General features: G+C 38.0%; 1 protein-coding gene across 1 annotated transcript in view; it reads right to left on the reverse strand.

Moving 5' to 3' along the window:
- The window catches only part of GRID2IP (Grid2 interacting protein), a 307,557-nt gene that overhangs the window by 102,189 nt on the left and 180,080 nt on the right, over window positions 1-25,288 (reverse strand). Inside the window, exons 8-9 of the mRNA XM_053695186.1 lie at window positions 23,311-23,459; window positions 15,365-15,469 (exon numbers count right to left, since the gene is read on the reverse strand). Coding sequence (XP_053551161.1) covers window positions 15,365-15,469; window positions 23,311-23,459 — 254 coding nt within the window. The remainder of the gene's footprint in view (window positions 1-15,364; window positions 15,470-23,310; window positions 23,460-25,288) is intronic.

Genomic DNA, 25,288 nt, shown 5'->3' on the forward strand with positions numbered 1-25,288 from the left:
CATGGCCAAGGTAAGAAAGGCTGAAAGACGACCACCACTGAACAAGACACACAAGCTGAAACGTCAATACTGGGCCAAGAAATATCTCAAGACTGATTTTTCTAAGGTTTTATGGACTGATGAAATGAGAGTGAGTCTTGATGGGCCAGATGGATGGGCCCGTGACTGGATTGGTAAAGGGCAGAGAGCTCCAGTCCGACTCAGACGCCAGCAAGGTGGAGGTGGAGTACTGGTTTGGGCTGGTATCATCAAAGATGAGCTTGTGGGGCCTTTTCGGGTTGAGGATGGAGTCAAGCTCAACTCCCAGTCCTACTGCCAGTTTCTGGAAGACACCTTCTTCAAGCAGTGGTACAGGAAGAAGTCTGCATCCTTCAAGAAAAACATGATTTTCATGCAGGACAATGCTCCATCACACGCGTCCAAGTACTCCACAGCGTGGCTGGCAAGAAAGGTTATAAAAGAAGAAAATCTAATGACATGGCCTCCTTGTTCACCTGATCTGAACCCCATTGAGAACCTGTGGTCCATCATCAAATGTGAGATTTACAAGGAGGGAAAACAGTACACCTCTCTGAACAGTGTCTGGGAGGCTGTGGTTGCTGCTGCACGCAATGTTGATGGTGAACAGATCAAAACACTGACAGAATCCATGGATGGCAGGCTTTTGAGTGTCCTTGCAAAGAAAGGTGGCTATATTGGTCACTGATTTGTTTTTGTTTTGTTTTTGAATGTCAGAAATGTATATTTGTGAATGTTGAGATGTTATACTGGTTTCACTGGTAAAAATAAATAATTGAAATGGGTATATATTTGTTTTTTGTTAAGTTGCCTAATAATTATGCACAGTAATAGTCACCTGCACACACAGATATCCCCCTAAAATAGCTATAACTAAAAACAAACTAAAAACTACTTCCAAAACTATTCAGCTTTGATATTAATTAGTTTTTTGGGTTCATTGAGAACATGGTTGTTGTTCAATAATAAAATTAATCCTCAAAAATACAACTTGCCTAATAATTCTGCACTCCCTGTATATATATATACACAATCACACACACACACACACACACACATATATATATATATATATATATATATATATATACACAATCACACACACATATATATATATATATATATATATATATATATATATATATATATATATATACACAAACACACACACACACACACACACATATATATATATATATATATATATATATATATATATATATATATATATATATACACACAATCACACACACACACACACATATATATATATATATATATATATATATATACACAATCACACACACACACATATATATATATATATATATATATATACACACAATCACACACACACACATATATATATATACTCACACACACTTAAGATTCATATTGAATTTAATGGAACAAAATTTCAGTGATATGAAACCCAACTTTTTTTCTTTCATGATTCAGATAGAGCATTCAATTTTTTTATTTTTTTAAAATCTTTATTTTAAATCCAACAAAATAAACAATATACAATCTGAACACCATGCAGGGCAGCAAATAGAAACAAAGAAACAACGTTACATATATATATATTTTTTTTTATTTTTATTTTTTTTTCTGCCCCTTAAAGGTAACATTGTTAGGGTTTTTACACTTTTTTTTAACAATAGAATAAGATAACTTAAAAGTTTATCATTTTCCTTATATTAAATCGCTTCTAAACACACAAAAACAATGTTTAAGTTTAGCTCCTTTTTAAATATGTGGGATTAGGTGTATAATCCTCAAAGTATGTCTTTGGAGCTCCATAACACTATCTAAGTTAGTTTTCCAAGAGCATATTTTGCTTTTTTAAACTGCCGTGAAAGGCAGGCAAAACGGAAAAAAGAAGAAAAAGAAAAAATACCAAAGGCGAAACAGAAAAAGAGAGAATAATTTACAAGGATTGCAGGTAGTTATATCTTCTATAGTTTACATGCAACATTTATTAATTTACTTTTCACAGTGATTCTCACATAATCTCTTTCTAAAACTACTGAAAGTACTAAGCCAACGATTTATAGAGACTATACATATTTTTTTAAGTGAGAGCACAACCTTTTGTATTATTTTCCCCGTTTTTATTAACCTTATCTTTTTCTAAGTCAGCTATGTAAACCAAACAAATTATGAACGGTTAGAGTGAATTTAACCGTTATATAAAGAAACAAAATAATCACATCCACACACCCTAAACAAAACAAAACAAAAAAACATATATATACTCACACACACTTATAAGATTCACATTGAATTTAATGGAACAAAATTGCAGTGATATGAAACCCAACTTTTTTTTCTTTCATGATTCAGATAGAGCATTCAATTTTAACAAACTTTCTAATTTACTCCTATTATCTATTTTTCTTTGTTCTCTTGGTAACGTTTGATGAAAGCAGTGACGCAAGCTTAAGAGCAAGCCCATTTATGGAGCACTATTTCCTGCTATGTACTGCTCCAGATGCCTACCTAGGTGTCTCTTCAACACAGAATATCATTGGAATGAAGCAAATTTGATAATAGAAGTAAATTGGATTCCATGGCCCTTTAAACTTGATTCAGATAGATTCAAAAAAGCATGCAGTTTTTTTCCAATTTACTTCTATTATCTAATTTGATTCCTCCTCTCTGTATCCTTTGTTGAAAAGCATATCTAGTGCACCACTGGGAGCTAGCTGCTGATTGATGACTACACATATATGCCAATTGTCATTGGCTTACCTGATGTGCTCTATCGGAATCAAGAAACATTCTGAGTTTCATATCCCTTTACATAAATAGATTGACCATTTTTTTTAGTTTTGTTAAAAAAATTACTTTTACCTTTCTCTTAAATACTGAAAATGATTAGATGAAATGACAGCATACATGACTGCACAAATCTTTATGAAACGTGGCATGCAGATAGAATTTAGTGTTTTATGGCGGGGTTTTTTAATTAAAAAAACAGCAGTGGTTGCTGAGATATAAAGGTTTAAAGTCCCTGATATTTTTTTATATTTTAAGCATATTCAGCAGAACTAGACAGCTAAAAAAAACATAATTTATGTAAGAACTTACCTGATAAATTCATTTCTTTCATATTGGCAAGAGTCCATGAGCTAGTGACGTATGGGATATACAATCCTACCAGGAGGGGCAAAGTTTCCCAAACCTCAAAATGCCTATAAATACTCACCACACCCACAATTCAGTTTAACAAATAGCCAAGAAGTGGGGTGATAAAGAAAGGAGTAAAAAGCATCAACAAAGGAATTTGGAAATAATTGTGCTTTATACAAAAAAATCATAACCACCATAAAAAGGATGGGCCTCATGAACTCTTGCCAATATGAAAGAAAATAATTTATCAGGTAAATTCTTACATAAATTATGTTTTCTTTCATGTAATTGGCAAGAGTCTATGAGCTAGTGACATATGGGATATCAATACCCAAGATGTGGAACTCCACTCAAGAGTCACTAGAGAGGGAGGGATAAAAATAAACAACAGCCATTTCTCGATGAAAAAATAATCCACAACCCAAAATATAAGTTATTCTCATAATGAAAAGAAAAACTTAAAACATCAGCAGAAGAATCAAACTGAAACAGCTGCCTGAAGAACTTTTCTACCAAAAACTGCTTCTGACGAAGCAAATACATAAAAATGGTAGAATTTAGTAAATGTATGCAAAGAAGACCAAGTTGCTGCTTTGCAAATCTGATCAACTGAAGCTTCATTCTTAAAAGCCCATGAAGTGGAGACTGATCTAGTAGAATGAGCTGTAATCCTCTGAGGCGGGGCCTGACCAGGCTCCAAATAAGCTTGATGAATCAAAAGCTTTAACCAAGAAGCCAAGGAAATAGCAGAGGCCTTCTGACCTTTCCTAGGACCAGAAAAGATAACAAATAGACTAGAAGTCTTCCTGAAATTTTTAGTAGCTTTAACATAATATTTCAAAGCTCTTACCTCATCCAAAGAATGTAAGGATCTTTCCATAGAATTCTTAGGATTAGGACACAAGGAAGGGACAACAGTTTCTCTACTAATGTTGTTAGAATTCACAACTTTAGGCAAAAATTTAAATGAAGTCCGCAAAACCGCCATATCCTGATGAAAAATCAGAAAATGAGATTCACAAGAAAGAGCAGATAGCTCAGAAACTCTTCTAGCAGAAGAGATGGCCAAAAGGAACAACACTTTCCAAGAAAGTAGTTTAATGTCCAAAGAAGGCATAGGCTCAAATGGAGGAGCCTGAAACGCCTTCAAAACCAAATTAAGACTCCAAGGAGGAGAAATTGATTTAATGACGGATTTAATACGAACTAAGCCTATACAAAACAGTGAATATCAGGAAGTTTAGCATTCATTCTATGAAATAAAACAGAAAGGGCAGAGATTTGTCCCTTCAAGGAACTTGCAGACAAACCCTTATCCAAACCATCCTGAAGAAACTGTAGAATTCTAGGAATTCTAAAAGAATGCCAAGAAAATTTATGAGAAGAACACCAGGAAATGTAGGTCTTCCAAACTCGATAATAAATCTTCCTAGAGACAGATTTACGAGCTTGTAACATAGTATTAGTTACTGAGTCAGAGAAACCTCTATGACTTAGTACTAAGCGTCCAATTTCCATACCTTCAAATTTAATGATTTGAGATCTTGATGGAAAAACGGACCTTGAGACAGAAGGTCCGGCCTTAATGGAAGTGGCCAAGTTTGGCAACTGGACATCTGAACAAGATCCGCATACCAAAACCTGTGTGGCCACGCTGGAGCCACCAGCAACACAAACAATTGTTCCATGATGATTTTAGATATCACTCTTGGAAGAAGAACTAGAGGCGGAAAAATGTAAGCAGGATGAAAACACCAAGGAAGTGTCAGCGCATCCACTGCTTCCGCCTGAACATCCCTGGACCTGGACAGGTATCTGGGAAGTTTCTTTTTAGATGAGAGGCCATGAGATCTATCTCTGGAAGACCCCACATCTGAACAATCTGAAAAAACACATCTGGATGGAGAGACCACTCCCCTGGATGTAAAGTCTGATGGCTAAGATAATCCGCCTCCCAATTGTCTACACCTGGGATATGCACCGCAGAGATTAGACAGGAGCTGGATTCCGCCCAAGCAAGTATCTGAGATACTTCTTTCATTGCTTGGGGACTGTGAGTCCCACCCTGATGATTGACATATGCCACAGTTGTGATATTGTCTGTCTGAAAGCAAATGAACGGTTCTCTCTTCAACAGAGGCCAAAACTGAAGAGCTCTGAGAATTGCACAGAGTTCTAAAATATTGATTGGTAATCTTGCCTCTTGTAATTTCCCAACCCCTTGTGCTGCCAGAGATCCCCAAACAGCTCCCCAACCTGAAAGACTTGCGTCTGTAGTGATCACAGTCCAGGTTGGCCGAACAAAGGAAGCCCCTTGAACTAAACGCTGGTGATTTAACCACCACGTCAGAGAGTGTCAAATATTGGGATTTAAGGATATTAACTGTGATATCTTTGTATAATCCCTGCACCATTGATTCAACATGCAAAGCTGGAGAGGTCTCATGTGAAAATTAGCAAAAGGAATCGTGTCCAATGCTGCAGTCATGAGGCCTAAAACTTCCATGCACATAGCCACTGAAGGGAATGACTGAGACTTAAGGTGCCAACAGGCTGCAACCAATTTCAAACTTCTCTTGTCTGTTAGAGACAGAGTCATGGACACTGAATCTATCTGGAAACCTAAAAAGGTGACCCTTGTCGGAGGAATCAAGAAACTTTTTGGTAAATTGATCCTCCAACCATGTTTTTGAAGAAACAACACTAGTTGATTTGTGTGATATTCTGCAGAATGTAAAGACTGAGCTAGTACCAATATATCGTCCAAATAAGGAAACACTGCAATACCCTGTTCTCTTATTACAGAGAGTAGGGCACCTAGAACCTTTGAAAAGATTCTTGGAGCTGTTGCTAGGCCAAATGGAAGAGCAACAAATTGGTAATGCTTGTCTAGAAAAGAGAATCTCAGGAACTGATAATGTTCTGGATGAATCGGAATATGAAGGTATGCATCCTGCAAATCTATTGTACACATATAATGTCCTTGCTGAACAAAAGGCAGAATAGACCTTATACTCACCATCTTGAAAGTTGGTACTCTTACATAGCGATTCAAAATTTTCAGATCCAGAACTGGTCTGAATGAATTTTCCTTCTTTGGGACAATGAATAGATTTGTATAAAACCCCAGACCCTGTTCCTGAAAAGGAACCGGCATGATTACCACTGAAGACTTCAGGTCTGAAACACACTTCAGGAAAACCTGAGCTTTTACTGGATTTGCTGGGATAGGTGAGAGAAAGAATCTTCTCATAGGAGGTCTTATTCTGAATCCTATTCGATACCCTTGAGAGACAATGCTCTGAATCCATTGATTTTGGACAGAATTTATCCACAAATCCTTGAAAAAACTTAATCTGCCCCCTACCAGCTGAGCTGGAATGAGGGCCGCACCTTCATGCGGACTTAGGGGCTGACTTTGGTTTCTTAAATGGCTTGGATTTATTCCAATTTGAGGAAGGCTTCCAATTGGAAGCAGATTCCTTGGGGGAAGGATTAGATTTTTGTTCCTTATTTTGACGAAAGGAACGAAAACGGTTAGAAGCCTTAGATTTACCCTTAGGTTTTTTTTTATCCTGAGGCAGAAAAACCCCTTTTCCTCCAGTAACAGTTGAAATAATAGAATCCAACTGAGAACCAAATACATTATTACCTTGGAAAGAAAGAGATAATAATCTAGATTTAGATGTCATATCAGCATTCCAAGATTTAAGCCACAAAGCTCTTCTAGCTCAAATAGCTAAAGACATAGATCTAACATCAATTTTGATAATATCAAAAATAGCATCACAAATAAAATGATTAGCATGTTGCAGTAAACGAACAATGCTAGATATGTCAGAATCCAATTCTTGTTGCGCTAACTTCTCCAACCAAAAAGTTGATGCAGCCGCAACATCAGCCAAAGAAATTGCAGGCCTGAGAAGATGACCTGAATATAAATAGGCTTTCCTTAGATAGGATTCAAGTTTCCTATCTAAAGGATCTTTAAACGAAGTACTGTCTTCCATAGGAATAGTGGTACGTTTAGCAAGAGTAGAAATAGCCCCTTCAACTTTGGGGATTTTTTCCCAAAACTCTATAGAAATTGCTGGTAAAGTATACAATTTTTTAAACCTTGAAGAACGAATAAAAGGAGTACCTGGCTTATTCCATTCCTTAGAAATCATATCAGAAATAGCATCAGGAATAGGAAAAACCTCTGGAGTAACCACAGGAGGTTTAAAAACAGCATTTAAATGCTTACTAGTCTTAATGTCAAGAGGACTAGCTTCCTCAATATCCAAAGTAATTAACACTTCTTTTAACAAATAACGAATATACTCTATTTTAAACAAATAAGTAGATTTGTCAGTGTCAATATCTGAGGAAGGATCTTCTGAATCAGAGAGAGGATAAATCATTATGTTGCCGGTCATTTGAAATTTCTTCAACTTTATGAGAAGTTTTAAAAGACCTTTTACGTTTATTAGAAGGCGGAAATGCAGACAAAGCCTTCTGAATAGAATTAGTAACAAATTCTTTAAAATTCATAGGTATATCATGTACATAAGAAGTTGAAGGAACTGCAACTGGCAATGCACTATTACTGATGGATACATTACACTATTACAAATGACATTCAAAGATATAATTTCCACAATCTTACAACAAATGCACTTAGCTTTGGTAGAACCGATGTCAGGCAGCAACGTTCCAACAGATACTTCTGAGGCATTATCAGATTTAGACATCTTGCAAAATGTAAAAGAAAAAACAACATATAAAGTTAAATTATCAATTTCCTTATATGACAGTTTCAGGAATAGGAAAAAAATGCAAACAGCATAGCCCTCTGACATAGAGAAAGGCAAGAGGCAAACAGCAATGGGGTATAAAACTACTGAAAAATTTGGAGCCAAGTATGACGCACAACGTGAGAGAAAAATTTTTGGGCGCCAACAACATCTGGAAATGACACACTTGCGTTACTAACGACGCAACCGTGTGTAAGTCTTCTGCGTCAACTACGACACACGAAAGTGACGAACTAGTGTCAACAGACGTACTTTTCGTGCCAAAAAATGACGCAATAAAGTCTAGCATTTGGTGCACCCACGGGCCTAATGCTGCCCACAATTTGAAAGTAAAAAGTAGTCAATTTGAAAAAAGACTAAAACCCCAGGTAAGAAAAAAATATTTCTTAATATGTTTAATTTCCCAAATATGAAACTGACAGTCTGCACAAGGAAATACATGAACCTGACTCATGGCAAATATAAGTACAATACATATATTTAGAACTTTATATAAATGCATAAAGTGCCAGACCATAGCTGGGGTGTCTTAAGTAATAAAAAACATACTTACCAAAAAGACACCCATCCATATATAGCAGATAGCCAGACCAGTACTGAAACAGTTATCAGTAGAGGTAATGGTATATGAGAGTATATCGTCGATCTGAAAAGGGAGGTAGGAGATGAATCTCTACGACCGATAACAGAGAACCTATGAAATAGACCCCCGTTAGGAAAATCATTGCATTCAATAGGTGATACTCTCTTCACGTCCCTCTGACATTCGCTGTACTCTGAGAGGAATTGGGCTTCAAAATGCTGAGAAGTGCATATCAACGTAGAAATCTAGCACAAACTTACTTCACCACCTCCATAGGAGGCAAAGTTTGTAAAACTGAATTGTGGGTGTGGTGAGGGGTGTATTTATAGGCATTTTGCGGTTTGGGAAACTTTGCCCCTCCTGGTAGGATTGTATATCCCATACGTCACTAGCTCATGGACTCTTGCCAATTACATGAAAGAAATATGTATATGCAAAGAAGCAGCATTTGACAGCAGAGCATTGTGGGATTTGTAGTCTAAAATATTGGTCTGTCATGCTTTTGTAGCTAGAGGGAAGTGAAGTTTCCTGTACCATACATACATATAAGTCAGATTATACCCACAGTCCACACTCCCCACACAAACATTAAACACACAATATCAGACATCCCTACCTGCAAAAACTCATTTCAGGGAGGTGGATTCACTGGCTACTGCGCTGTTCTGAGTGCTGCGCGCCCCCTCCCCCCTGGTTATATACTGGACACATAGAAACCCTAAATAAGATAGAGACTTATCATTAAAGTAGCTTCCCACTAAACTCACATTAAAAACAAAAGTAGCTTTATTGCACAACCACATACAACAAACCTATTTTCCAGTGATAGGGGCCGATTTATTAACGGTCTGTCCGACATGATCCGCTCAGCATTTTCTTGTGAACTTCTTGTTCAATGACACCCCTGTATAGGATCAGGCAGATTGATGTCTGCAGCCTGGAGGCAGCGGACCAGTTAAGGAGCAGTGGTCTTAAGACTGCTGCTTCTTAACTGCTGTTTCCGGCGAGCCTGAAGACTTGCGCGGAAACATGGGATCAGGGGTCATTTGGCCCTTGATAATTCGGCCCCAAAGTATGCTTGTTGAATGCTCAAATATTTTAGAATACAAAGTTTAATTACGTTCAGTAAATAAGGTAGAAATTGTGTTTTACTTTATTAAAATCATTGGGGGCTTTTTGGTTACTGATGCATGCTTTGAGGGTTCCATAGCATTCCAGTTTGTGAAGTACTAAGTATAGTTGTCCCTGTACGACTTTCGGATTTTGTGTCTGGGAGCATGTGTGATTTTGAGTTTGAGAGGCTATTTGTAATTATGTTTTGTACTCACAGTAGAGTCAGTTTGATAAGGACCTGACAGCAGGGGTGTCTATCTGCTCCCTCACATGGGTGCACTCTCTTTGCCCTCTTTCTCAGTTCTTACTCAGTCTATGCTGCAGCCGATGTTGCCTGCTGCCGATTCTCCTCCTCCCCCAAGAGCCTTATCGCTGCCTCCAAACAGCAGGAGGGAGGGTGCCAGATATGCAATACACTGCTGTGACAATGCCTTCCTGCTTGCTGACGTCACCGCATCCTTAAAGAAACACTGTTTCCGGATTTGGGCAACGTTGGATCATGGTATTTGTAGTTTCAGGGACATTGCATATCATTTGCGGACGTCAGGGAGCCGCTATTACAATGAGGGAGACTCCCCTGAAGTTGGATGTTTGCAATACATACATACACACCACAAAAATACCACACAACACTATATGCAAACATTACAATACATGCATCATATACACACTACACAAAAACTATATGCACACTAGAAAATACTAAATACAACGCACACTACAAACAGATTACACAAACACATACTACACATACCAGATACATACTACACACCACAGAAACAATTTATGCACTACACACATTACACAAACACACACGTTCTACCCATACACTACACACACCACATTAATACTGCACACACACACACATACATTTAAAAAAAAAAACAGCAAAAAAAACCAACTAGGTAATATGCCATTGGGACAAAAAGTCAATTCTGAATAAATGTATATTGTAATGTTGTTTAACCCCTTAGTGACCAGAGCACTTTTCCATTTTCTGTCCGTTTGGGACCAAGGCTATTTTCACATTTCTGCAGTGTTTGTGTTTAGCTGAAATTTTCCTCTTACTCATTTACTGTACCCACACATATTATATACCGTTTTTCTCGCCATTAAATGGACTTTCTAAAAATACCATTATTTTCATCATATCTTATCATTTACTATAAAAAAAATTATAAAATATGAGGAAAAATGGAAAAAAAAACACTTTTTCTAACTTTGAACCCCAAAATCTGTTACATATCTACAACCACCAAAAAACACCCATGCTAAATAGTTTCTAAATTTTGTCCTGAGTTTAGAAATACCCAATGTTTACATCTTCTTTGCTTTTTTTGTAACTTATAGGGCCATAAATACAAGTAGCACTTTGCTATTTTCAAAACATTTTTTTTTCAAAATTAGCGCTAGTTACATTGGGACACTGATATCTTTCAGGAATCCCTGAATATCCATTGACATATATATATTTTTTTTTAGAAGACATCCCAAAGTATTGATCTAGGCCCATTTTGGTATATTTCATGCCACCATTTCACCGCCAAATGCGATCAAATACAAAAAATTGTTCACTTTTTCACAAATTTTTTCACAAACTTTCAGTTTCTCACTGAAATTATTTACAAACTGCTGGTGCAATTATGGCATAAATGGTTGTAAATTCTTCTCTGGGATCCCCTTTGTTCAGAAATAGCAGACATATATGGCTTTTGCATTGCTTTTTGGTAATTAGAAGGCCGCTAAATGCCACTGCGCACCACACGTGTATTATGCCCAGCAGTGAAGGGGTTAATTAGGGAGCATGTAAGGAGCTTTTTGGGGTATTTTTAGCTTTAGTGTAGTGTAGTAGACAACCCCAAGTATTGATCTAGGCCCATTTTGGTATATTTCATGCCACCATTTCACCGCCAAATGCGATCAAATTAAAAAAAACATTACATTTTTCACAATTTTAGGTTTGTCACTGAAATCATTTACAAACAGCTTGTGCAATTATGGCACAAATGGTTGTAAATGCTTCTCTGGGATCCCCTTTGTTCAGAAATAGCAGACATATATGACTTTGGCGTTGCTTTTTGGTAATTAGAATGCTGCTAAATGGCGCTGTGCATCACACGTGTATTATGGCTAGCAGTGAAGGGGTTAATTAGGTAGCTTGTAGGGAGCTTGCAGGGTTAATTTTAGCTTTAGTGTAGAGATCAGCCTCCCACCTGAAACATCAGACCCCCTGATCCCTCCCAAACATCTCTCTTCCCTCCCCTACCCCACAAATGTCCCCGCCATCTTAAGTACTGGCAGAAACTCTGCCAGTACTAAAATAAAAGGAAAATTTGTGCATTTTTGTGCATTTTGTTTTAGCATATTTACATATGCTTCTGTGTAGGATCCCCCTTAGCCCCCAACCTCACTGATCCCCCACCCAACAGCTCTCTAACCCTCCCCCTCTGACTTAATGTGCGCCATCTTGGGTACTGGCAGCTGTCTGCCAGTACCCATTTTAGTGAAAATATGTTTTTTTTATTAAAAAAAATTCCTTTTTCTGTAGTGTAGCTTCCCCCCCCCCAATACCAACCCCCCACCCCTTCCAGATCGCTTAAATGCTTTTTTTAAAAAATGTTTATTTCATTTTTTTATACACTTTACTCTTTACTTTTTTTCTGTAGTGTAGCGGTTCCCACCCGCTCCCGCCCCGTGCACGCGCCCGCCCGCCACCCACCGTGCACGCGCGCGCGCCCGTGCGCGCCCCCGAAGGCTCCGCCCCCGATCCCGCCCCCCTCCTCCTTCCAGATCTCACCGATGGCCGCCCACCCGCCTCCCAAGTCGGCTCCCACCCACCAACGATACCGGCCATCGATGTCCGGTGCAGAGAGGGCCACAGAGTGGCTCTCTCTGCATCGGATGGCCAGAAAGTGTTATTGCAGGATGCCTCGATGTCGAGGCATCACTGCAATAACCGGAAAGCAGCTGGAAGCGAGCAGGATCGCTTCCAGCTGCTTTCCAGACTGAGGACGTGCAGGGTACGTCCTCAGGCGTTAACTGCCTTTTTTTAGAGGACGTACCCTGCACGTCCTCGGTCATTAAGGGGTTAATCTCTCTTAAATGGACAGTCTACAATAGAATTTGTATTGTTTTAAAAGATAGATAATCCCTTTATTACCCATTCCACAGTGTTGCATAACCAACACAGTTATATTAATATACTTTTTACCTCTGTGATTACCTTGTATCTAAGCATCTTCTAACAGCCCCCTGATCATATGGCTGTGACTATTTAAAATCTATTGAGTTGCATTTAGTACTGTGTTGTGCTAACTCTTAAAGGGACACTGAAGCCAAATTTTTTCTTTTGTGATTCAGATAGAGCATGAAATTTTAAGCAACTTTCTAATTTACTCCTATTATCAAATTTTCTTCATTCTCTTGGTATCTTTATTTGAAATGCAAGAATATAAGTTTAGATGCTGGCCCATTTTTGGTGAACAACCTGGATTGTTCCTGCTGATTGGTGGATAAATTCATCTACCAATAAAAAAGTACCGCCCAGAGTACTGAACCAAAAAAGAAGCTTAGATGCATTCTTTTTCAAATAAAGATAGCAAGAGAACGAAGAAAAAAATGATACTTGGAGTAAATTAGAAAGTTGCTTAAAATTGCATGCACTATCTGAATCACGAAAGAAAAAAATTGGGTTCAGTGTCCCTTTAAATAACTTCCCAGGCATGAGCACAATGTTATCTATATAGCCCACATGAACTATCAGTCTCCTTTTGTAAAAAACTAATAAAAAAAGCAAGTGATAAGAGGCTGTCTGTAGTGGCTTAGAAACAGTCAGAAATTTAGAGGTTTAAAGGTTATAAAGTACATTAATATAACAATGTTGGTTGTGCAAAGCTAGGGAATGGGTAGTAAAGACGTTATCTATCTTTTTAACCCCTTAGTGACCACAGCACTTTTCCATTTTCTGACCATTTGGGACCAAGGCTATTATTACATTTCTGCTGTGTTTGTGTTTAGCTGTAATTTTCCTCTTACTCATTTATTGTACCCACACATATTATATACCATTAAATGGACTTTCTAAAGATATGATTATTTTCATCATCTCTAATAATTTACTATAAAATATGATGAAAAAATTAAAAAACACACACTTTTTCTAACTTTGACCCCCAAAATCTGTTAAACATCTAAAACCACCAAAAAACACCCATGCTAAATAGTTTCTAAATTTTGTCCTGAGTTTAGAAATACCCAATGTTTACTCTTTGCTTTTTTTTGCAAGTTATAGGGCAATAAGTACAAGTAGCACTTTGCTATTTCCAAACAACTTTTTTTTTCTTCAAAATTAGCGCTAGTTACATTGGAACACTGATATCTGTCAGGAATCCCTGAATATCCCTTGACATGTATATATATATTTTTTTTAGTAGACAACCCAAAGTATTAATCTAGGCCCATTTTGGTATATTTCATGCCACCATTTCACCGCCAAATGCGATCAAATAAAAAAAATCGTTCACTTTTTCACAAACTTTAGGTTTCTCACTGAAATTATTTACAAACAGCTTGTGCAATCGTGGCACAAATGGTTGTAAATGCTTCTCTGGGATCACCTTTGTTCAGAAATAGTAGACATATATCTCTTTGGCATTGATTTTTGGTAATTAGAAGGCTACTAAATGCCGCTGTGCACCACACTTGTATTATGCCCAGCAGTTAAGGGGTTAATTAGGTAGCTTGCAGGGTTAATTTTAGCTTTAGTGTAGAGATAAGCCTCCCACCTGACACATCCCACCCCCTGATCCCTCCCTGACCCCCCTCAAACAGCTCTCTTCCCTCCCCCAACCCACACTTGTCATCGCCATCTTAAGTACTGGCAGAAAGTCTGCCAGTACTAAAATAAAAGGCATTTATTTTATTTTTTTTAATTATTTTTTTTATTTTTATATTTAGTATGGATCCCCCCTTAGCCCCCAACCTCCCTGATCCCCCCAATGCATCTCTCTAACCCTCCCTCTCTACCTATTTGCCGCTATCTTGGGTACTGGCAGCTGTCTGACAGTACCTAGTTTGATAAAAAAAATGTGTTTTATTTATTTTTTTATACCATTTTCTGTAGTGTAGCTGCCCCCCTCAATACCCTACCCCCCTCCCAGATCTCTTGCCCAACATTTATTCCTCTCCCTGCTTCCCATACATTTGTATTATAAATTTGTAAATGTGGCATGCCCCACCATCCACCCAGCCGCACTCCGGCAGCATTGCGTACTCGGATCTGGAGGAGGAACCAACAATGGGCTGCCCACCGGCCTCCCAGGTACAGCTCCCACCCACCAACGATCAACACCATCGATGGCTGAGGCAGAGAGTGGGTAAAAAAGGGTATTGCAGTGATGCCTCAATATCGAGGCATCACTGCAATACCCTGTAAGCGCATGGAAGCAATCACCATCGCTACCAGCGCTTGAAACCCCAGAGGACGTATTTTTTTGTAGGACGTGGCTGACACGTCCTTGGTCGTTAAGGGGTTAAACAAAGACAATTTTTGTGTAGACTGTCCCTTTAATTAAACATTTTACAGGGAAATTAAATGTTAAATGTAATTCTCTTTTATATACAGTAAAGTAATTCATTTTCCTACGCAGTAAGAAGAGCTTAATCTCACTTTATACTATATATGTACATATATATTTGATTAATATGTGAGGGAGGTCACCTGTTTTGCCCTCTTCTGTAGCTGGGGTCCGTGTAGCGCATTGATAGATCTGCTGCCCTTGTACAGACCCACGCGTGGGCGCTCCAGTCTCAGTCTCTAATGCAGCTGCATGGGAAATAACAATCAGAATCAACTATGCATCCTCATCCCATTTTAGATATACTCAATGGGGCCGATTTATGAAAGTGTGAGCGGACATGATACGATGTAGCGTATCATGTCTGCCGCACATTGATAAATGCCGACAGCATACGCTATTGGCGTTTATCATTGCACAAGCATTTCTTGTGAATTGTTTGTGCAATGCCGCCCCCTGCAGATTCGCGGCCAATGGGCCGCTAGCAGGGGGTGTCAATCAGATTGATGGCCGCAGCCTCAGAGCAGGATGACAAGTTATGGAGCAGTGGTCTTTAGACCGCTGCTTCATAACTGCTGTTTCCGGAGAGCCTGAAGGGTCGCGCGGAAAAAGGGGCATCCAGCTCCATTCGGAGCTTGATAATTCGGCCCCAGAGTGTCTAAATGCTTGTAGTCCCAGTTGATAATGGTTAAGGCAAGATAAAAAAATGTTTTACACATCTAAAATAGCCAGCGCTGAAAGGGTTAACACCTGGATCAGGTGACAGGGCTGTGTTTCAAAACAAAGATGTGTGCCACATTACGGGCTGCTTCAACATTCACAAGTATATATGCTGCTACAGTGCCCGGATAGAGTTCACAAACACCCATCATGCAGCAAATGATTCTCACGCATTTCGTGCTGCTAATAAGCACTTAGTATTATTAAGAAATTGTTTGCAGCCTAAAACACGTTACAATAATTTGGTTCACCACACCTGTTTTAATTTTATGTTATTTCAGTAGCCCAGTTTACTTAGGCCATTCCAATCCATCAGAATTTCCATGCAAAGTGCCTCGTAATAACGCATTTCTCTATAGCTTTTCACTGGAGAGAATTTAATGTCTGTATTGAAGTCTATCAGAAAACACTATTCAAATGACTTTCTGAATGATCTAATTAAAAAAAAAGCATATTGGCCTTTTCCATATGGTGTATCTTTGCTGTTCGCACATCTATCGAGATTAGCTACCCGAGGATGTGCGCATGCTTATAATTACATAATTGCATTCCAAAGATTCTTTTGAAACATCTGTGGAATGCAATTACGTAATTGTGAGCATGCGCACGTCGAGGTAGCTAGTCTTAACAAGGTAGATATTTTCGACAGAACACCAGAACAATGCGAGTGACATAGTTTAGAGGTGAACAGCAGTTTTTACACGGAAGAACCAGAATACTGAGATGGCAACCAAATGTCCTTACTTTGAGTACTGCTTGTCACAGGAATAACTGAAATTGGATTTGGACTGTTTCAGAGTCTAACTGAGCTAATGGTCAGCTAGATTACGTGTTTGGTGTTATGAGTGAAAAAGCATTGTTATACTTCATAACAATGCTTTTTCCCCTAACGCCGCTATTACAAGTCTTGCAGATATAGGTGTACCGCACACCTTTTTGGCCGTCATGCAACATCAGTACCACACTTTTTAAAAAGTCCTTTTTCAATGGGACTTCCATAGCGCCGGTATTACGAGTGAGCAGTACAAAAAGTGAGCAGTACACCCTATACTGACAAGATCCGTACTTAATTTAAATATATACACACTAGCCAATCTGGTACATAATTTAAATAACTACAAGCAAATTGCAACTATTAGATAGCCCTACGTTTGTCCTGAAGAAAATTGCAAGTTTCCTACTTACATCATAGTCATTTGAAGGTTGTTTTTTTACTTCATTCACCCAAGGACTTAGGGTTGCCACCTCAGCCATGTTTTCCTGCACACTTATGAGTTACACATGCTGCAGGGTGTGCAGGGAGGAACATGTATTGTGCTGTTCATTAGCACTATTCATGTGATGTCCAGAGGCTCAATACATGTCCCCCCGCTTACCCTGCAACATGTGAAACTCATAAGTGTCCAGGAAAACATGGCTGAGGTGGCAACCCTACAAGGACTATATGTGCACAGTTTAGTTTTACAATTTTGAAGGTGTACTTTAAGTTTGATTTTTACTTAGTATATTCAATACACTGTTCAAATTGCTTATTTTATTGAGCACTATATAAATTACAATGTATTTGTCTCTTCGCATACAAACATGTAGGGTATTGCCCTTAGCGAGGCACACAGCTCTCTAACTTTAGAGAATCCTGTGAACGTTCTTGTAGCACTGACAAACCTTTATAGAAAATCTCACCAGGAAAGAGAGTTTAAATAATTGAGCACCACCATGCCTCTTTTTTTTGTGGACTAAAATGGCCTAGAAAACAAAGACAAAAGTGAACCAAGCTGTCATTTCATGTTTTTACATTCTGGTGGATTAGAATGGAGGCACTTACTGAGGGCAAGAGGTGAGAGCCAATAGGAGGGTGAATAGCTAAGGAAACAAACTGTTTAGTTAAAAATAAAATAAAAATGGCAAAAACAGATGTTTCCCTTTACAGGTAATGATATGTTTCATTTAATGGTTACTAGACAATAGCTTACTATTGAAATGTTGCCATTAGATTTGTATTGTTAATAAACACATTGGTCATAATTCCACAGCATTTTTAAATCTTGCAGCGCTGCTTCAATGTTTTAAATATATACACACTAGCTAATCTGGTACTTAATTTAAATATATACACACTAGCCAATCTCGTACTTAATTTAAATATATACACACTAGCCAATCTCGTACTTAATTTAAATATATACACACTAGCTAATCTGGTACTTAATTTAAATATATACACACTAGCCAATCTGGTACTTAATTTAAATATATACACACTAGCCAATCTGGTACATAAATATATACACACTAGCCAATCTGGTACTTAATTTAAATATATACACACTAGCTAATCTGGTACTTAATTTAAATATATACACACTAGCCAATCTCGTACTTAATTTAAATATATACACACTAGCCAATCTGGTACATAATTTAAATACACTGCTCAAAAAAATAAAGGGAACACTTAAACAACACAATGTATCTCCAAGTCAATCACACTTCTGTGAAATCAAACTGTCCACTTAGGAAGCAACACTGAGTGACAATCAATTTCACATGCTGTTGTGCAAATGGGATAGACAACAGGTGGAAATTATAGGCAATTAGCAAGACACCCCCAATAAAGGAGTGGTTCTGCAGGTGGTGACCCTAGACCACTTCTCAGTTCCTATGCTTTCTGGCTGATGTTATGGTCACTTTTGAATGCTGGTGGTGCTTGCACTCTAGTGGTAGCATGAGACGGAGTCTACAACCCACACAAGTGGCTCAGGTAGTGCAGCTCATCCAGGATGGCACATCAGTGCGAGCTGTGGCAAGAAGGATTGCTGTGTCTGTCAGCGTAGTGTCCAGAGCATGGAGGCGCTACCAGGAGACAGGCCAGTACATCAGGAGACGTGGAGGAGGCCATAGGAGGGCAACAACCCAGCAGCAGGACCGCTACCTCCGCCTTTGTGCAAGGAGGAACAGGAGGAGCACTGCCAGAGCCCTGCAAAATGACCTCCAGCAGGCCACAAATGTGCATGTGTCTGCTCAAACGGTCAGAAACAGACTCCATGAGGGTGGTATGAGGACCCAACGTGAACAGGTGGGGGTTGTGCTTACAGTCCAACACCGTGCAGGACGTTTGACATTTGCCAGAGAACACCAAGATTGGCAAATTCGCCACTGGCGCCCTGTGCTCTTCACAGATGAAAGCAGGGGCACACTGAGCACATTTGACAGACGTGACAGTCTGGAGACGCCGTGGAGAACGTTCTGCTGCCTGCAACATCCTCCAGCATGGCCAGTTTGGCAGTGGGTCAGTAATGGTGTGGGGTGGCATTTCTTTGAGGGGCCGAACAGCCCTCCATGTGCTCGCCAGAGGTAGCCTGACTGCCATTAGGTATCAAGATGAGATCCTCAGACCCCTTGTGAGACCATATGCTGGTGCAGTTGGCCCTGGGTTCCTCCTAATGCAAGACAATGCTAGACCTCATGTGGCTGGAGTGTGTCAGCAGTTCCTGCAAGATGATGGCATTGATGCTATGGACTGGCCCTCCCGTTCCCCAGACCTGAATCCAATTGAGCACATCTGGGACATCATGTCTCGCTCCATCCACCAACTTCACTTTGCACCACAGACTGTCCAGGAGTTGGTGGATGCTTTAGTCCAGGTCTGGGAGGAGATCCCTCAGGAGACCATCCGCCACCTCATCAGGAGCATGCACAGGCGTTGTAGGGAGGTCATACAGGCACGTGGAGGCCACACACACTACTGAGCCTCATTTTGACTTGTTTTAAGGACATTACATCAAAGTTGGATCTGCCTGTAGTGTGTTTTTCCACTTTAATTTTGAGTGTGACTCCAAATTCAGACCTCCATGGGTTGAAAATTTTGATTTCCATTTTTTAATTTTTGTGTGATTTTGTTGTCAGCACATTCAACTATGTAAAGAACAAAGTATTTAATTAGAATATTTTATTCATTCAGATCTAGGATGTGTTATTTTAGTGTTCCCTTTATTTTTTTGAGCAGTGTATATACACACTAGCCAATCTGGTACTTAATTTAAATATATACACACTAGCCAATCTGGTACTTAATTTAAATATATACACACTAGCCAATCTGGTACTTAATTTAAATATATACACACTAGCCAATCTGGTACATAATTTAAATATATACACACTAGCCAATCTGGTACTTAATTTAACTATATACACACTAGCCAATCTGGTACTTAATTTAAATATATACACACTAGCCAATCTGGTACTTAATTTAAATATATACACACTAGCCAATCTGGTACTTAATTTAAATATATACACACTAGCCAATCTGGTACTTAATTTAAATATATACACACTAGCCAATCTGGTACTTAATTTAAATATATACACACTAGCCAATCTGGTACTTAATTTAAATATATACACACTAGCTAATCTGGTACTTAATTTAAATATATACACACTAGCTAATCTGGTACTTAATTTAAATATATACACACTAGCCAATCTGGTACTTAATTTAAATATATACACACTAGCCAATCTGGTACTTAATTTAAATATATACACACTAGCTAATCTGGTACTTAATTTAAATATATACACACTAGCTAATCTGGTACTTAATTTAAATATATACACACTAGCCAATCTGGTACTTAATTTAAATATATACACACTAGCCAATCTGGTACTTAATTTAAATATATACACACTAGCTAATCTGGTACTTAATTTAAATATATACACACTAGCCAATCTGGTACTTAATTTAAATATATACACACTAGCCAATCTGGTACTTAATTTAAATATATACACACTAGCCAATCTGGTACTTAATTTAAATATATACACACTAGCCATTCTGGTACTTAATTTAAATATATACACACTAGCCAATCTGGTACTTAATTTAAATATATACACACTAGCCAATCTGGTACTTAATTTAAATATATACACACTAGCCAATCTGGTACTTAATTTAAATATATACACACTAGTCAATCTGGTACATAATTTAAATATATACACACTAGCCAATCTGGTACTTAATTTAAATATATACACACTAGCCAATCTGGTACATAATTTAAATATATACACACTAGCCAATCTGGTACTTAATTTAAATATATACACACTAGCCAATCTGGTACTTAATTTAAATATATACACACTAGCCAATCTGGTACATAATTTAAATATATACACACTAGCCAATCTGGTTTTAAATTTAAATATATACACACTAGCCAATCTAGTACTTCATTTAAATATATACACACTAGCCAATCTAGTACTTAATTTAAATATATACACACTAGCCAATCTAGTACTTCATTTAAATATATACACACTAGCCAATCTAGTACTTCATTTAAATATATACACACTAGCCAATCTAGTACTTAATTTAAATATATACACCCTAGCCAATCTAGTACTTCATTTAAATATATACACACTAGCCAATCTGGTACATAATTTAAATATATACACACTAGCCAATCTAGTACTTCATTTAAATATATACACACTAGCCAATCTAGTACTTAATTTAAATATATACACACTAGCCAATCTGGTACATAATTTAAATATATACACACTAGCCAATCTGGTACATAATTTAAATATATACACACTAGCCAATCTGGTACTTAATTTAAATATATACACACTAGCCAATCTAGTACTTCATTTAAATATATACACACTAGCCAATCTAGTACTTCATTTAAATATATACACACTAGCCAATATACACACTAGCCAATCTGGTACTTAATTTAAATATATACACACTAGCAAATCTGGTACTTAATTTAAATATATACACACTAGCCAATCTGGTACTTAATTTAAATATATACACACTAGCCAATCTGGTACTTAATTTAAATATATACACACTAGCCAATCTGGTACTTGTTCTAAATAAAGTAAACCTGCACAAAAAAGAGAAATGAGTAATGAGAAAACACAAGAAATAGAAGAGTAGAGAAACAGTTCAAAGGGGGAAATACAACAGTCAAGAATGGCTGTTATTGCAAAGCAGCAGATACACCTTAGTAAGAGAAGCAATGACAACCAGGAAGGAATTAAATCCAAGGTAAGAAAGTGATGACAACCAAGACAAGAAATGAATGAAAACCAAGGCAAGAAAGTGATGACAACCAGGACAAGGAATGAATGAAAGCCCTGACAAGAAAGTGATGACAACCAGGACAAGGATGGAATGAAAACCAAGGCAAGAAAGTGATGACAACCAGGACAAGGATGGAACGAATACCAAGACAAGGAATGAATGAAAACCAAAACAAGGAAGTCATGAGAACAAGGACAAGGATGGAATGAACCAAAAAACAAGGAAGTCATGACAGCCAGGACCAGGAAAAAATTAAAACCAAGGCAAGGAAGTCATGACAACCAGTACCAGGATGGAATGAAAACCAAGGCAAGGAAGGAATAACAATAAGGACCAGTCAGGAACAACATAGATGATCTGGAATGACGCACATGACAAAAAAAGAATGAAACCCAGGCAAGGAATGAATGAAAACTAGGAAAAGGAATGAATGATATACGTTCAAGAAAATAATGAATACTAAAGCAAGGAAGGAATGAACACTAAGTCAAGTAAGAAATGACTACCAGGACAGGAATAGAATAACAACTAGGGCAAGAAAAGATAACTAGCAGGGCAAGGAAGGGATGACAACCCGAGCAGGAACCAAATGACAACCAGGACAAGGAAAGATTAACAAGCAGAGCAAACAAGGGATACAAATCATGGTAATAAAGAAATGACAGTGATGCCAAGGAAAGAAAGAATGAAAACCAAGGCAATGAAGAAATGACAACTGGAGTAATAAAGGACAGACAACCATATAAATGAAGGAGTTGCAAAATGAAAAGAAAGAAAAACATGGTCAAGCAAAGAATGGTAGCCCTGGTCAAAAGAATTACAACCAGGGCAAGGAGTGAAAGAAGTCTCAAAATAGTGAAAAGGAATGAAACAGCTGACCACAGTGTAGACAAGAGTGTCAAGTTGAATAAATAGAAAGATGAACAAGAAGCAGAATGGCAGTAAGAAGAAAAGGGGGAAAAGCAAGGAAGGGCAAGCAGGGTAAAAGACTGGAGGGGTGTGAGAGACACGTTTGGAAAGATATGAAAAGCAGAAAGACATAATGAAAAGTGTGTGGAACAGAGCATGAAAAAAAAGGAAATCTGACATTAGAACATGGAAGATGTAGAGTTTTACATTCTCTGCTATCCCCTGTAGGAGGCGCTACTTAGCACTGTGTGAGTTCATTGCTGATAGGAGCAGAAAGACACATGAGTGAGTGGGGTTCATGTTATGGGGCTCTCTGACCTGCCTTGTACCCCAGGAATCGAGCTATCTTGTGCTGGCAGTGCTCCTGCTCCTCATACGTCAACAGCTGGAAGATGAACTGCCAGATGATCTGCTTGGCTGGAGTGTCCAGGACAGGATAGGTATCCACTATCAGAGTGTCAATATTCCTGAAAAGACAGAGTACTCTAAAAGTTAATCTGAGGGGGCTTCAATAGTAGATTCATTTCCATAAATAATTTCCTTTTTTATCCTTTTCAACAACATTAATTTCTAAAAAGTGTTTCCTACTGATGAGTCTGCTTTGCCTACCCCAATGGATACCAAAATCAATCTGTAACTACAGAGGTTTCCGTGAAATGCGTAAATCAGGATACCTTTCCTTTTAATTACTAAAGCAACATTAAAAGGACACAAAACCCAACATTTCTCTTTCATGATTCAGATAGGGAACACAATTTGTTTTAAAAGTTTCCAATTTACTTCTATTAACAAATTTGTTTTATTCTCTTGTTATTCTTTGTTGAATAGATATCTAGATAGGCAGAGTGCACATGTCTGAAGCACTACATGACAGAAAATAGCGCTGCCATGTAGTGCTCTTACTAATGTATAACATTGGGGCAAAACTGCTGCCATATAGTACTGAAAACATGTGCACACTCCTGAACTTACTTTCCTGCTTTCCAATAAATAATAACAAGAGAACAAAGAAAAATTGATAATAAAAGTAAATTGGAAAGTTGGATATAATTGTATGCTCTATCTGAATCATGAAAGAAAAGAAATTGGGTTTTATGTCCCTTTAACCCCTTAACGACCAAGGACGTACGAGGTACGTCCTGCAAAAACTGTCAGTGACAATGGATGTACCTGGTACGTCCTTGGTCTAATTGAGCGCTGGAAGCGATTGCGATTACTTCCAGCAGCTCTCAGGGTATTGCGGTGATGCCTTGATACTGAGGCATCCTGCAATACCCTTTTTCAAGCATCCAATGCAGAGAGAGCAACTCTGTGGCCCTCTCTGCACCGGTAGCGATGGTGCAGATTGTTGGTAGGTGGGAGCTTAGCAGGGAGGCGGGTGGGCGGCCCATCGCTATCCGGCATCCGGTTCCTGTATGTGCAATGTGCAAGCTGGGTGCCGGGATGTGCGGGAGGCCTGCGGGGGAGTGTGCATGTGCGCAGCAACCAAAGCTACCAATGTTTCTTGGATTGCAAAGTAAGAGGCAGGGGTAAAAAATAAATATAAAAGGATCGGAGACGGGGGTATTGAGGGGGGCAGCTACACTACAGAAAAATCGATCATTTATAAAAAAAATATAAACATACTTTTTCTTTCATGTAATTGGCAAGAGTATTTTAATAATTTTTTAATTATTTGTTGACTTAAATAGATTTATAAGGAAATTATCAATACAAAGCTATTTCAGTGAAAAGAAACTAAGTTAGGAAAATCAAATACCCATAGTTACAGATAATATGGTGGAAAGACCTGATATGAACATTATCTATTTTGAACCAGATAGTTTATGTGATTATCTCTTTGTTGACTATGTACATTCCAATTTAATGTTAAAATCTAACTATAATCCCCCTGCAACAAACCATAGCATTTTGCTTTTTCAGAATTTGGTATTGGAAGAATTTGGTAGACCTGGAACTAATATTCAGAAGTCCAATTTAAATATATATGAATTAAAAGCTCTGTCTAGGTTAGCTAAAAAAGATGAATTAGTGATCAGACAGGCAGGGGTGGGATAGTAGTGCAGGATTTGGAGGATTATTTAAAAGAAGCTAATCATATCCTGTTGGATACTGAGTATTATAAGAAACTCACTTTCAACCCTACTAAACAATATTTGATCAAGTTAAATAAACTTATTGATGCTGGCTTCTTGGAGGGTATACTAACCAAAAAAGAGAAAGAATACCTGGTTCCTCATACTACTAATCTTGCCTACTATTACCACATCCCTAAAATACACAAATGTATAAAAAA

The sequence above is a fragment of the Bombina bombina genome, chromosome 11 (genome assembly GCF_027579735.1).
Source record: "Bombina bombina isolate aBomBom1 chromosome 11, aBomBom1.pri, whole genome shotgun sequence".
In the NCBI taxonomy this organism is placed as follows: Eukaryota; Metazoa; Chordata; class Amphibia; order Anura; family Bombinatoridae; genus Bombina; species Bombina bombina.